We start from the raw sequence: 14,758 nt of genomic DNA on the forward strand, positions 1-14,758 counted from the left end.
GGTTTGATGATTTTAATACATGTGGACCCTCAGATATTACAAGAAGCCCTAGCTGAAACCACTCTCTTGAAAAGAAGACATTGTTAAATGAACTATGGGATTAGGCTAGTTAAACTTTAAGCAGAACTAAAATACCAAGTTAAGCATACACAGACTTAGGAATTTCTGGTTCATAAACAAGTTAAGGGCTTCTAGAATAGAGATTCTGTTTTAAGATAACTTTGAAGTCACAAATCTCATAATCTTAAGAATTTTGTGGTAACTTAAGTTTTAACAACTTTTATTTAAGATTATGCTTTAGAATGTCATATAAGACCTTGAATTATGTATAATACTATGAATTGTCATTTATTTTAATAATTTTTTAAAAAATCTGGTCTTGAACGCTTAGAGACTTTGTTTAATTTGATTTGCCAGTTCCCCTCTCCTCCTCCCCATACTCTGCATCCACATGTTATTATAGGTTAGTTCACTTTTTTAATATAAAGGCAAAAGATTACTTTGAGCATATTCTAATTTGGGAAATTATGCCAGCAGGAATTTTTTTTATACACACATATACACATATAGTGATTATTAGTATGTTCATGAAGTCTAATTATTGATTAATTAGATTAATCTAATCTAACAAGTATATAAGGCAAATGAAAAGCCTCCTTTTTTTGGAAAACACTTTAACTACATTTTTAAAATTAAGAACTTCTACATTCGTTTTTCTGGCTCACAGCAAGTCCCTGCTGTTAGAGATTCTTGGAACATTTTTAAAATAAAAACCTGGCTTTTTCTTCTTATTTCTACTCTAAAAGTTTTTGGTTATAAAGATAGAATTTTGGTAATTGCAAAGATTTTTATTCAAATTTAGGTCAATGATGATAGAAATTAGTGATGGGACTTTCCGAAATTCTGTTTACTAATGACAGCTTCTGACCTTAGAAGCGTTTTAACTTTTGAGAGCATTTTGTCTAACTTTACATTCTGAAGTAGAGCCCTTGGTTTACCTTTTATGTAATGAAAATATCTGTACACCATTTCTTATTAGACCTGAGAACCACTTTCACGTTTTTGCTGGCTTTTACTCTTCCCACTAAGGGTTCAAGATTTCAAGAACCAATCTTTCGTTCAGAGCTTAAGTTCACAGTAAGATCAGAACCCTCTCCCCAGAGCACTCTCCTTCACCATGGGCTAGGCATAGGCAGTTTTCCTGAGGAAATCATGTTTTGCTTTCCATAGTAAATTCATGGTTGTTAACCTGATAAATTCAAGGCAGTACCTGCTTTAAGATCATGTAAAGATGCAGAATTTCCCAAAATTAAGAATAGCTTATAGATTAACTACATTCAGAAATAAACTATCACTTTTAACACTCTGAAATATATCCTTTCCAACTTTTCTGTATGCACACACATATATTTTAGGCCTGTGGCAGTTTGCCCCTTTTTTCCTGCCTTAAGAGATTTACTGCAGATGAAGGTCTCATACTAGGATCCAGGTTCAATAAATTGGTTTTATTCAGACTGCTACTTCTGTGCTGTATGTAGCTTTACCTGTATAATTTGTTACTCTTTAAATCCTCTAATCTGGGTCTGCGAGTGTTATATATCTTTAGTTCTTGGTTAATGGGGTTGCAGATAATGGAAACTGTGAGTATACCTGAAAATAAATTTCTTCTGTGTTTTGACTTGAAACCACATTTCCTACCAGAGATAGAAAACCACTGCCTAACCAATGAGAGTGTCAGTGACCCTAGGGAATTCTTGAAGCCCTCGTTAGTTCTTGTATGAATATATGACAGTGACTTCTTGGTATCTTAATTTTGGCTCAAAATCTAAAAGATGCACAGAGAAATGATTTTCAAAATGTTAACTAGTTTTTAAATTTTTAATAAAACATGAGTATTATAGATAGAAGTTTTTTTATACTTTTCTATTTCCAAAATAAGTGTATATCATTTATATATTTTTAAAATAAGTGTATATCATTATTAAAATACTAAAAAAAATATAAAGAAGAGAAAGAATAGTTACTGTATCATGTTTATTAATTTGTCTTTTGGTTCACAAAATAATGATCTGTGCTGATTTTTAGTTCCAGAAAGCTGACTCTGATCTGGATTACATTCAATACAGGCTGGAATATGAAATCAAGGCTAATCATCCCGATTCAGCAGGCGAGGTAATCTGCAAAATGTCTCTCTTAACAGAATATTTTATTAAAAGATTTTCTGATAGTATTTCTAATAGTAGTAGATTATAACAATTACATTGTTAAGTACTAAATTTATATAATCTTAAAATCTTTTGTGTTGGAACCTTAGTCATATCATACTAGAGCACACTACTATACCCATAGTCAAGGAAATTTGTGGCTACTTTTTTTTTTTAACCCTTAAACAAAAATTACAGAGGCCAGAGGTATGAACCATTGTGGAAGCTTGAAATTCTGAGAAAATACAGATACCTCTAGGGCAGTGGTTGAATAAGAGGGGAGAAATTCTAGCAGTTATAATATTCTCTGAGAAGATGATGATATACTAGTAAAATTGTTATATGAACTGTGATTTTTACCTAAATCTATGTACTTATTTATTCTAAGTTTAGGTTAATTAGAAATAGTAACTTTACATGCCTTAACTACATGTACACATGCCCATAAGAGATGAAAGCAGTTTTTAAGCATTATCTATTAACATTAATTTACCGCTTAAATCATTTCTATTTATTTTTTATAGCACTTGCCAGCAGACAAGAAATATATTTTACAGTTTAAAAAAAAATTATACAATTAAAAATTTTTTTTGATAGAATGGAAGTGCAAATTAAAACAGCATTTAATAGAAAATTGGGAAACCACTGTGAATGTTCAGTTTTTACTGAACATCGTAGCTTCTTACTAGAACTATTAAAGCTCCTTAACTGACTTAGCTTTTTCTTTGCTTTTCTCTCATTTCTCTCTGGCTGAAGAACAACTAATTCTGGTGCAGTGGTACCACCTAAAGACTGGCCAAAGCACTTATCTGAGACAGTGTCTTTCAAGTTCTATGTGGAAGACATTTCATGTGGTCTCCCACTTTTCCTCCACCTTCCATCTCTCATCTTTGTTCCACTTCCAGTTATTTTTCTCTTCTACAACTTGTTTTAAAAACAGCTTTATTGAGCTAAAATTCACCTACCATAAAATTCATCCTTTTAAAGTAAACCATTCCATGGTTTTTAGTACATTCAGAGTTGTGCAGCCATCATCACAATCAATTTTTGAACAATTTTCATCACCTCACAAAGAAATTCATACCCATTAGCAGGCACTCTCCAATACTCCCAATACCCTTCCATCTCCTGCAACTACTAATCTGCTTTCTATCGCTACAATCTCTACAGGTTTACTGTCTGAATATTTCATATAAATGGAATCATACAGTATATTGCCTTTTGTGTGTGGTTTCTTTCACTTAGCGTGTTTTAAAGGTTCATCCATGTTGTAGCATAAATTATTACTTAATTCTTTTTTATAGCGGAATAATATTTCATTGTATAGCTATACCAGATTTTCTTATTCATCAGTTGATAGACATTTTGGTTGTTTCCTCCTTTTGGCTATTATGATAATGCTCCTAAAACCTTCATGTACAAGTTTTCGAGTGGACATTTGCTTTCATTTCTCTTGGATATATACCTAAGAGTGGAATTGCTGGCTATATGTTAACCCTGTGTTTAATATTTTGAGAAACTGCCAAATTGTTTTCCAAAGTGGTTATACCATTTTATATTTTTAGGGTTTTTTTTTTTTTTTTTGGTGGTAAAATATATATAACTTAAAATTTACCATTTTAACCATTTTAAGTGTACGGTCTAATGGTATTAAGTACATTTACACTGTTGTGCAGCCATCACCACCATCCATCTCCAGCACTTCTTCATCTTCCCAAACCGAAACTCTGCACCTATTAAACACTTAACTCCCCATTCTCCCCTTCCCTCCAACCCCTGGCAACCACCTTTTACTTTTTGTCTCTATGAACTTGACTACTCTAAGTACATTATATAAGTAGACTCATACACTATTTGTCCTTTGTCATACATTAAATGACCATGTAGGCGTGGATTTATTTCTGGGCTCTCTGTTCTGTTCCATTGATTTATGTGTCTGTTTTTGTGCCAGTTCCATGCTCTTTTGATTAAGGTTAGTATAGTTTTATGGAAACCAAGAGCTCATTTGAAGAAGTTTGGAACAGGGAGGAAATAAGGAAAGGCGAGAAGAGGGATATCAAAATTGTATACTGTAGGGCAAACCTGACCTTTCAATTGTTTAAAATAATTTGGCAAAGAACACTGTTTTATGGGTATGTTAAACTGAGGAAGTATATTGTAGGAACTAGAAGGTTGGTGGCAAATGGAATGAGAAAAATGAAACTGGTTTTGGAGTGACAAAAGAGTCAAGAGAAGGAGTTAATTTTTGCCTCAGTATAGGGAAGATCTATATATATTTGAAGTCTCTGTAAAGGGAGAAAGTGAAAGGGTTATTGAAATATAGGAAATTTAAGATTATGGAAGATGTGGAGGAAACAATAATAATAGTGGTCATGTTAGGGGCTGAGTATAGATGAGAATGTTCATAGATACTTTCATTTTGGGTTGAAAAGCCAGGAAGACGGAGTTTCTACAGTATGTTTTCTGCCTTCTCAGTAAAGTAATTGGTGCCAGGAAGGAGTGGGTGGAAATTGGAGGGAGCGGAGAAAGTTAGGAATAGCCAGTATTGTAGGGTTTGCTAAGGAACCATCAGAGAATGAAAGGAATTACCAAGTAGCATAAAGGACCCAGCTGAAATGTCTTTTATGGAATAGTGTTTATTAATATTCCAAAATGAATTTGAAAAACTAATGTAATTTATAAAACATAGTTGCTTGAGTGGGCATGTATTTTGTATAGTGAAGTCAATGAATTGGTATTTATATATATTTTAACTTCATCACTATGTTTAAGACTTTTATAAATGGTTTCAAGTTGTCTTATTCTTTAACAAAAAATTAACATAGTTCTTTTAATCATCTGAATAGCATTTATATTTTAGAAATACTATGTAATTATTGTGAACTATGCATCAAATGTTATACATCTAAAGTGACCTTATTGCTGTTTAATATAGCTTTGTAGGGGGGAGGGGAGGGAGGGGGGTATTTTCTGTCCCTAGGCTTTAAATTCCTTGAGAATAGGATCTAGGTCTTATACTTCTCTTTCTTCCCTTTCTCCATCCTCTCTCATATAGTTGCATAATAAAATACAGTGTTTGATTAAATGGATGGTAGAATGTGTTGTATATATTTTAATTATTAAGAGAAGCTTAATTTTTCTTTTCCATGATTTAATACATATTCATTTTTTTCCTGATGTAGAAAAATCCAGTTACACTCTTAAAGGAATTGTCAGCAATAAAGTCTCGGTATCAAACGTTGTATGCACGCTTTAAACCAATTGCTGTCGAGCAGAAAGAGACTAAGAACTGCATTTGTGCTACTTTCAATAAGACCATGACCATGATACAAGAACTACAAAAGCAAACAGACCTGGAGGTAATGCTTTCAGTTGACAAGTTGGATTTGTAGAGTTTTTATTCTGAGTGTTGCTTTGAAAGATAAATTCCCAGTAACTTTCATTTTAAAATTCAGCATTCATTTTGGACTGTTGATAGAAATGAGATTTTCTTGATTCTAAGAAGTATAATAGCTCTTATCTCCTTTTATTTTAAAATGAGCATGTGGACTTGACTTGACATGATGAAGAGATATGCTGTCTTGGATTATGTAGCCAGGGCAGAAGAAATAAGTTGATAATACTTACTAAATCTACCAGCTCTGCTGGTTCCATAAGACCTAGCGAGACTGAGAAATCTAGAAAGCATCATTAACAGTGACTCTTTTTTTTTTAGTTCTCAGTTTCTTCAGTTGGTCTGGTAGGCTTGGGTAAACCTGACCTTCATTCTATCCCCCCATTTCCCATGCCCTTCTCATTTAGTGTAAGAATCCTTATAATTGTCAGCCTCTATCACTGATGTGTAAAACTCTTCAGCTATGTTGGAGTAGAAAAAAGAATATGAGCTTCTGACCTAGGTAGTACTAAGACCTTGAACAGCCAACTGAAGGATTTGGTAGTATTTTCACTTATCTTTAAGGCAAAGTTGGCAGTTTTCAAAAGAAAAGATAGACTACATGTAGGTGGAATCAGAGAGTAGAACTTAATTATCTGGAGAAAAGATGGCCAAGAAGTTTTTATCTCTGGTACCAACTACAATCAATTAACTGGTAATAACTGCTTAAAGTGCTGTATTAAGGAGCTGTCTCTGGGCATGTCACATAAGCTATCTGCTGTGGGCATGCTGCTAGGAGCAGCGCACATGGTATTTATTTGCCAACTCTGAACTGAATTATGGCTTAAGATACTTGAATTATGGGCTTATAGCTATAGTAAATCTCAAAGGTTGATTACCCAGGTCAATTCGATTAAGAATTCTTTATATTGTTAATGAAGGAAAAGAAAACAATACCTTGTTAAAAATATAAAATGATACCTTTGATGTATCTGTTATATCATGGAAAGATGAACAGAGGAGGAGGGAAGAGCAATAAAAAGGGCACAGAGGTAATAAAGAATAGTAATTTAAAACAGTACTGGTGGTTTAACATGCTACTATATAGAATGCAAAAATAGTATGTGTATAACCTTTCGTAAATACAACTCAAATCATATACTCTTCATTGTGTGTAATCAGAGCCTGACAATAGAAACACATAAACTTGTTCTAAGGAAACAAATCTTGAAGAGAGATTAAGTGTAGTTCTGGATGTGCATATCAACATATATGTATAGAAATCCATAAATTTATTGGAGCACAGAATAAATTTGGGTGAGTGAACAAAGAGAAAAATGATATTCTTAATATTTACTGAAAATTATCCCCACCGGGTCCAATAAATAGATGGTATATTTCTGACTGAGATTACAAAGCGATACAGGAAAATAGTTATGATAGCGATAGGGATTTCAATCATCTGAATGTCTGTAAAGGTCTTCATTCAGTTAAAAGAAATATCTAAAATGAGCAATAATTATATCAAAGGTAGAAAGCTAAGGGAGTTTCACTTTGGATTAGATGCTAACAAATGAGAAATGACTGAAAGGTAGTTGTAAACTTGGAAAAGGAGATCATAATTTAGAATCAATAATGGCCAAGTTGGAAAGTGTTGGATAACTGGGTCTCGCACATATTAGTTTAAAAATGAGATCGTAGTAGAAAGTTCAGAGAAAATTTTTGTTATCAAAATATGGAAGAAAGAATAGCTCTGTAGAGACTTGTATAACCAAAAATAGTTTTATGAGCCCAAAGTTTAAAGGACATGTAAGGTAGACCTTGTAAAGTAATTTCAACTATAAAAAGAGGTATATCAGTGATAGGGACAGAACTGTGAGAATAGTCAAGAAAGCCAAAGACTAGATTGAGCTGAGGCTTCTGAAATTTAAAATAACTAAAAGGGCCTTTAAAATTATTTTGGGAACATGAAGAACAAGAAAGGGATAAGCCTACTTAAGGCAAATGCTGTTTTGTTTATAGACAACAGGAAGTAAAACTGTTAAGGTATTGTCTTGCTATAATCTTTATCAAGGCAAGTGGTTTTTCATTTGGAAGGATAGAAAATATATTTGAATTGATAATATTCAAAAGAAACATTTGAATTAATACTATTAAAAATAAATAGGGAGATAACAGAAAAGGAAGGGACTACATACTAATTTCCTCATTTTTTAGTTGATAATATGACATTGAGATTTAAATACACTTAATTATAAAGATGACCACCAAAAGACAAAAAAAGAACTAAACTTGTACTAAAATAAAAAATAGCAAACAAACCTTCAAAACAATATAGCAATCAATAGAAAATACAAAAAGCATTAAATAAAATAAAAGAAAATAAAAAAGGCATTAAAAATTGAATATGTGATGCTCCACTGATGCTCCAAAACATTTGTGATAAAGATGAAAAATTCCTACAAATATTGGACTGGTTAATTCCTAGAAAAATTCTTCGAAGATTTTTATTAAACATGGTCTGAAATCTCTTGAATAGTGATCACAAAAAGCCACATGGATCCACGGAGAACAAAGTCTTGCCAGAATAATACTATTTCCAGTTTTTGAGATAGAAGGAGGGAATTTTGTAACTCTTTGGCTTTCAGTAAGGCATATGACTCTTTTTCATTTAGTCCATGTGAACTTTGGGCACATGTTGGCTTGATCAGCCAAACCATCCAGGCCAATAGCCAAATGTGGCTATATAAATATAAATTAAAATGAAAAGTAAAGTTAAATAAAATTTAATAGTTCTCCATCTCCCAGATGGACTGTTGCAGGAAGCGACACCTGATGAAGGGGTTCAGACAACTTTGGGTGTTCAGACGACTTTGTTAGAAGAAGGAGAATTTATTGGCCAGTGGAGCGTGTGGGGTTAACAACTCCATGCACGGACAAGCTCACTTTGGTTAGATTTATTACAGTTTATATACCTCTGCAGTATCTATGCAAGGGGCGCTTGATTCCTTTGAGGTTTCATGTGTGCTTCCTTCCTCAGGATGGGGAGGGGGAGCTTTGGATGGGAGCGCTGCAAAATGGGGGGCAAATTTCCAGACCACTGGTCTTACAGGTCATTTGTTTTGCAGAACCTGCAACCTTGTCCTTATCAGCACTGTTAGAGGATTCTCGAACAGAGAGACAGGACGTTGAGGCCATAAGTAGGAAGCAACTTATTAATGCCAGCACCTGCTCAGCAGATTCCTATCCAAAGGCTGAGCCCTGATTGTAACATAACAAGCAGTTTTATACAGTCTTTTTATTCCTACAGTTACAGAGATAAGGAAGGACATTAGTTGGTTGGCAAGCCGTGAATTAACAGATGTGACCTGGAGAGTCCCTGGGATAGGGGAGGTAACTACGGGAAAACATATTAGCTGGAAAGCACTGGAAAAGGGGAGAGGGCAGTTAGGAATGGACTTTAACTGGCTGAGTCGGTCATTTCTGCAAGCCCTTTTCTTTGCATTTTTCAGATTCTTCCTCTCCTCTCTTAGGACAGTGCAGATATTGAGTATTTCCAGCATAACAGAAAGTTATTGGATAGCACTGCCCTAAAGATTCTAATTCTATAGTTATGGGGTGTTTTAGATTTGTCAGTGTCTCTGGAGATGACCTACAGAGACACCTTCCCTTCCCTTTATCTGTGGTTTTGCTTTCCCCGGTTTCAGCTACTCATGGTCAGAAAATATTAAATGGTACATTCCAGATATAAACAATTCATAAATTTTAAATTACTTGCTATATATGATGAAATTTCGAGCAGTCCTGCTCCGTTTTACCCAGAGACGTGAGTCATTCCTTTGTCCAGCGCATCCATGTTGTGTATACTACCCACCCATTAGTCACTTTGTAGCTGTCTCAGTTATCAGATTAACTGTTGTGGGGTTGCAGTAACTGTTATTTTGCTTAATAATGGTCTCAAAGCACAATAGTATTGATTCTGGGCAAGAGTAGTGATGTTGGCAATTCCAACATGCCAAAGAGGAGCCATAAAGTGCTTCCTGTAAGTGAAAGGGTGAGTAGAGTATAATAAATATTTTGAGAGAGAGAGACCACATAACTTTTATTATAGTATATTATAAAAGTTGTTTTATTTTATTATTATTATTGTTAATCTCTTACTGTGCCTAATTTATAAATTAAACTATCATAAGTATGTATGCATAGGAAAAAACAGTATATATAGGGTTTGGTACTAACCAGTTTCAAGCATCCACTGTGGGTCTTGGAGTGTATTTTGGGACCATTGTATACATAGTTAGACAGATTTATAACTATTTGAGTGATTCTTCAAGTTGTATCTCCTATTATTTTCCCATATTGCCCTTTGTTTCAGCCAGCCTGTTCGTTGGTGCTCTGTGAAAATCCCTTAACAATTTCCCTTCAGTTTCTCATCTCTTTGCTTTTGCTTTCATGGATACTGTTTGCTGGTTCTTTTCTCAGCATCTGTTCAGCCTTCTTGCCTAACAGAGAACTGACTTTCTTGAGATGTGTGTTGTCCCTTACAGCCTCATGCTTAAGATAAATAAAGTTGGCACTATCCTCAGCTTCAGGGGTATACATGATGGGCAAGGGGAATGAACTTTCCTCTAACCTTGCTTCAGGAATGGGTTTGTAACCCAAATGACATGTGAGGAGGGAAAGTCTGGAAGTAGGAAATTAGGAGGAGTTTCCTCACTATTGAGAGATGCCTGGGAAGAGAAAACTTTTCTTCTCCTAAGCATTTTGTATAGATGTGGTAGCTAGCACTGCTAGAGCCATTTTCCTGTCGGCTTGAGGATAAAGCCACCACCAAGGATATTAGAGGCATGAGATGGAAAAAACTTAGTTCTTACATTATGGAGCTGCTGAATAGACCGGCTCTGAAGTCTGCTCTTCTTCTGTATTTATTGGACAATGATAATAACTTTTCTTATTATTCATCCATTTTGAAGTGTGTGTCTATTATTTGCAGCTAAAATTATCTTAGTTTTGAAGGCAAAATTTAGCCCAAGTCTACATATGAGGAAAACTTCCAGACTATTTTTATTTCACATTTTTTTCAAAATATTTTTAGAATATCACATTCAAACATGACTTCTTTGGTTCTGTTTAAGTACAGTCCTTAAATTGTCTGATTCTTGGTCTTGTTTCTTAAACTTAATTGCAAGTTCTTTGGAAGCTCAAACATCAAAATACCTTATATATAGATAGCCAAATAGCTATTTTTTTCCTTGCTTTCCTGAATTTGAGATCACATACGTAGTTTGAGCTCATGGAAACACTTATTGGTGTGACAAAGTAGAAGTTAACTAAATTAATTTGACAGTCTTTAAAGGTTTTTTAAAATTAAAGTATCATTGTAGTCTTTAAAGTTTTTCGAAATAGACTTTGTCATTTCTTTTCCAGCTGTCACCACTGACTGAAGAAGAGAAAACGGCGGTACAGCAATTAAAATCTCACATGTCAGACTTATGAAGAAATGGACTTGCAAAAGGAAACTCTAATGGAGAAGAGATAAATTCCAGAGAGATTTAGGAAGATGTCTTGTTAGCACTTGATGGCTAGAGGTGGAGTATGGTAAAGGAAGAGATTTGGACTGGGTGACTAATGATGCCTTTCACAAAAGAGGGGAATGTAGAAGGGCAGATGGATAAATTTCGGTCAAAAGGATGGAATGGGAATAAAGACATTTAAAATATATGTGCACATACACTTAGTCTTGTAATTTCAAGCAAGGAAGTCTCTTAACACTTGTTCCTCTATTTTTGTATGATTGGAATAATAAAAATGTCTTGGCCTATTGTAAAGAACGTTTATGTACTGTCAGTCACATTTGAAATGTGAGTGAGCATGCTTTGGAAATTAAAGGCTAGAGAAAATATTTGTATATTTACATTATATATGTGTAGAATTTTCTAATTTTGAACATTTCGTTTGTAGTTGTACTCACATTATTGGTGAGACTGCCATGTGACCTATCAAACCATAAAGCCAAACTTTTGTAATAAGCAAGTTTTTCTGTGACAGCTTCTTTTATTTTTTTCCTATTCCTGCTGCCTGCTAATGTCGAGCAGCATGAGATCTGCTTTCAAATACTATTTTAGACTGTCTATCTTGTATTTCAATACAAACTTTGTTCTCCTTCAGCCTTTATTACTGTAATTGTTCATTCTATATGAAAGCTAAGAAATTGAAATCAGAAGAGCACTGGCAACTGCTGCTTGCCAGTTGTGTGTGTATTTTCCTATTTATTTTTAAAGAACTTGACAATAAGATAATTGTCCGAAGTAGGTACAGATTTTGATACAAATGTTAATCCTTAATGTTAATCACAAGGTTATTTATAGTAGCAATACACACACATCTGGCTAATAGTAAGTAAATAGGAAAGTACATCATGATGTAGCTATGCAATAAGAGGTCAAGTTGCCAATAAATTATTGCTGTTACTGTTACGGGAAATGCTGAAGCTATGCTAAATGGGAGTGAGGGGAAGGAGACATTGCAGTTTCATGGTTAAAATTGGGCTTTGATGTCATACCTGAAATGTAAATAGCAGGTTTTAAATTCTAGCTGTGTGATCCTAAGCAAATCGCTTCTATGTGCCAGCATAGTTGGAAGCACAATGAGGTGGTGTTTGGAGCTGATATTTAGAAATCCTTTAATAAATCGTATTTCCATATATGTAATAAAAAGGAGGCATTGAAAAGACTAGGAAAAATGCATCAAATGTTAGTTTTGCAGGTTATAGAATTATACTTTAATATAATTTAAAAACTTGTTTTGAGCATGTATTTGTCCACTGACAAATTTACAAACAGGGTTGGGAGAGTAGCTGCAGTTAAAATTGTCCTGTCTAGTTTGAATCTTTCAAGAACAGAAATCCCTCCACTCCCTTAATTTACAGCCACACCTTAGTAACTCTGGCAACATTAAGTTCCTATCCATAAATAATTTTTGGTGAAAGAACTTTTCAGTCACAGATAAATCTTCCTAAATTATATCTTTGTCCATGGCTCACGGAGTTAAAAAAGTTATCCACTACTTATAAGTCCAAATGCCTTCACATTTAAGAACTTTCTAGGTTATTGTTGATCTCTACACGTGCACTCTAGGTTAGGCTAAGTAGAATAGTTGTTTGCAACAGACCAGAAAGGAAAAATTAAATTCAAATTAAGAATTTGATGCACAGCCTTTGTCTCACACCTTAAATTCCTGCACTATTTGAACACCTATTTTATACTAGAAAATCACAGAAAGCAACTGCCAATATAGGAAAGCTGAATACTGCTGATACTTTTTGCACTTCCAAGTCTAATGGCGACAGCGCATCTCAAGTGGTAAGAAATGCAGGGTAGAGTTGGGTGTTGTATGAGTCTGACGTCTAAACATCCCGTGGTCCCGTTCTTCCACCCCCGAAATGAGAAACTACGCTCTAGGCGTCACAAGTTGGAGCTCTGCTTCGATTGGTAGGGCAGAAGTCTTAAAGACCTGAGACCCTGGGTTTCCTCCCAGAGAAAACCACTAGTATGGAAGCCCCTGCACCAGTTTCTAAAACGGCGGGCCAGAGACCGCTTGCATACCAATCGAGAGTGGCCGTTGAAATCGCGTATTTCGTGGGGCCCCACGCTAGAATCACAGAGTCAGAATACGTAGGGGTGTGGCTCTGGAGTTTGCGTTTTCCTTGAGCACTCCAGGTGGCTCCACTCTGGCGCGCAAAAGTTTGAGACCGGTGGAGCACCACCTCCCCTTCGGGGGCGGGGCACAGCCAGGCGCCATGCTCTCCGCCGCCTGCGCTAGCCTAGGGTCGAAGGCACGCAACCCTGCGGCAGCGAGCCGCCAAATCTCGTGTGCGCCCCCGCACCGCGGGAACTAGGTGCCTGCCTCTCTCCGCTCCGCGCCTAACGCAGCGTCCTGCGCGCATGCGCGCCACTGCCTTCCCGCGCCGCCGCGCCTCCAGCTGCCCTGGTTACCGTTGGTGTTTGCGAATTCCCTACAGCGCCTTCTTAGCTGGAGACCATCGCCGCGGGGCTTCAGCTGCGGTTCCGTACGCGCGCGCCCGCCCGCGACACGTGGGCTGAGGCTGCCTCGCGGTCGCTGGCGGGCGGGTAAACAGGGTGGAAGGAGCTGCGGCCACCGCTCGCCCTCCCACTGCGCCCTAGGGCGGGCGCGCGGATGAAAATGGCGAAGTGGGGGTAGCCGGCCCCGAACCCGAAGCAATGGGGCGCGCAGATGGGGCGGTCGTTGGAGCTCCCTGACGTGGGCGCCGGACTGTTCTCCGCGGCGACTTGACCTGGCGACCTCGGGCCGGCGCCTAATAGGTCAGACCGCGGACTTCGTGGGTCGCCGTGGACCCCGCCAAGTCGGAGGCAATGGATGAACAGAGCGTGGAGGTGAGGGTGGTTGAGGAGGGTGGTGGTTAGTCTGTCCCGCCACCCGCTGAGAGTTCTTTAATCGGGCCGCCTTGCCCTAGTCCTTCTGGTAGGACACCGTATCCCGCCGTCGCCTCTGTGGGGAGGGCTGGCGAGGTGCGAAGGATGCGATGTTTGTTCTGCAGCCCCCCGGGTGCTGGTGCTGTGACCGTTCCTGCAGTCAGATGGTGCGTAGCCTGGCGTTTTCAGGTTGTCTCGGCACTGGTACTCATCCCCACGGGTTTTTTTTTTTTTTTTTTTTTTTGCAAACTACAGCCTGTGCAGAGCAAAACTGCAAATTCATTAGATGGACGTGCCCTGCCACTCGCAATCAGTTTTTTTGCGAGTTCATGGGCGGATCCAAATTGCCTCCGAACGGGTAATCATTCCTCCCAGCGGTACATTTTGTAGACTTTTGTCTTTCCTATATTGAGGATATTCTCTTACTAACTTACTTGGCTGTAGCTTGCCAGAACAACCAATTTTTTAAATATCTTAATCTTGTAAACATCACATAGTTGGGATGTTTATGTAAAGGCTAGGAACATAAAACGAGGTTATTGGATCTAATTATGTAAAAATTGTCAACTTTTGAACCTCCCAAATACTAAATCCTTGTTTCTTAGTAAGGGCGACTATTACTGGGTACTTACTCCCCTTGAAACTAGTTCACCCTCTAGTCTTATTGTCCGCTCCCCAGCCTTTGCACCTTACAGGTTCTTTCTGGCCCTGCAGAATCATGACTAGAT

The 14,758-nt window shown here is 36.9% G+C and overlaps 2 protein-coding genes across 5 annotated transcripts in view; both read left to right on the top strand.

Annotated features, from left to right (window-relative positions):
• The window catches only part of SKA2 (spindle and kinetochore associated complex subunit 2), a 27,562-nt gene extending 15,502 nt beyond the window's left edge, over positions 1 to 12,060 (top strand). For both annotated transcript variants that reach the window (XM_023520399.1, XM_023520398.1), the window contains 3 exons: positions 2,086 to 2,172; positions 5,387 to 5,563; positions 11,005 to 12,060. In XM_023520399.1, the coding sequence (XP_023376167.1) occupies positions 2,086 to 2,172; positions 5,387 to 5,563; positions 11,005 to 11,073 (333 nt within the window). In that variant the 3' untranslated portion in view covers positions 11,074 to 12,060. The remainder of the gene's footprint in view (positions 1 to 2,085; positions 2,173 to 5,386; positions 5,564 to 11,004) is intronic.
• A 1,452-nt stretch (positions 12,061 to 13,512) lies between these two features.
• Positions 13,513 to 14,758, top strand: part of TRIM37 (tripartite motif containing 37) — a 156,112-nt gene continuing 154,866 nt past the window's right edge. For 2 of the 3 annotated variants that reach the window (XM_023520394.1, XM_023520396.1), the window contains exon 1: positions 13,513 to 13,991. In XM_023520394.1, coding sequence (XP_023376162.1) covers positions 13,971 to 13,991 — 21 coding nt within the window. In that variant the 5' untranslated portion in view covers positions 13,513 to 13,970. The remainder of the gene's footprint in view (positions 13,992 to 14,758) is intronic. The other variant, XM_011375067.2, reaches the window with a different exon arrangement.

Source organism: Pteropus vampyrus, unplaced genomic scaffold (genome assembly GCF_000151845.1).
Source record: "Pteropus vampyrus isolate Shadow unplaced genomic scaffold, Pvam_2.0 Scaffold261, whole genome shotgun sequence".
Classification (NCBI taxonomy): domain Eukaryota; kingdom Metazoa; phylum Chordata; class Mammalia; order Chiroptera; family Pteropodidae; genus Pteropus; species Pteropus vampyrus.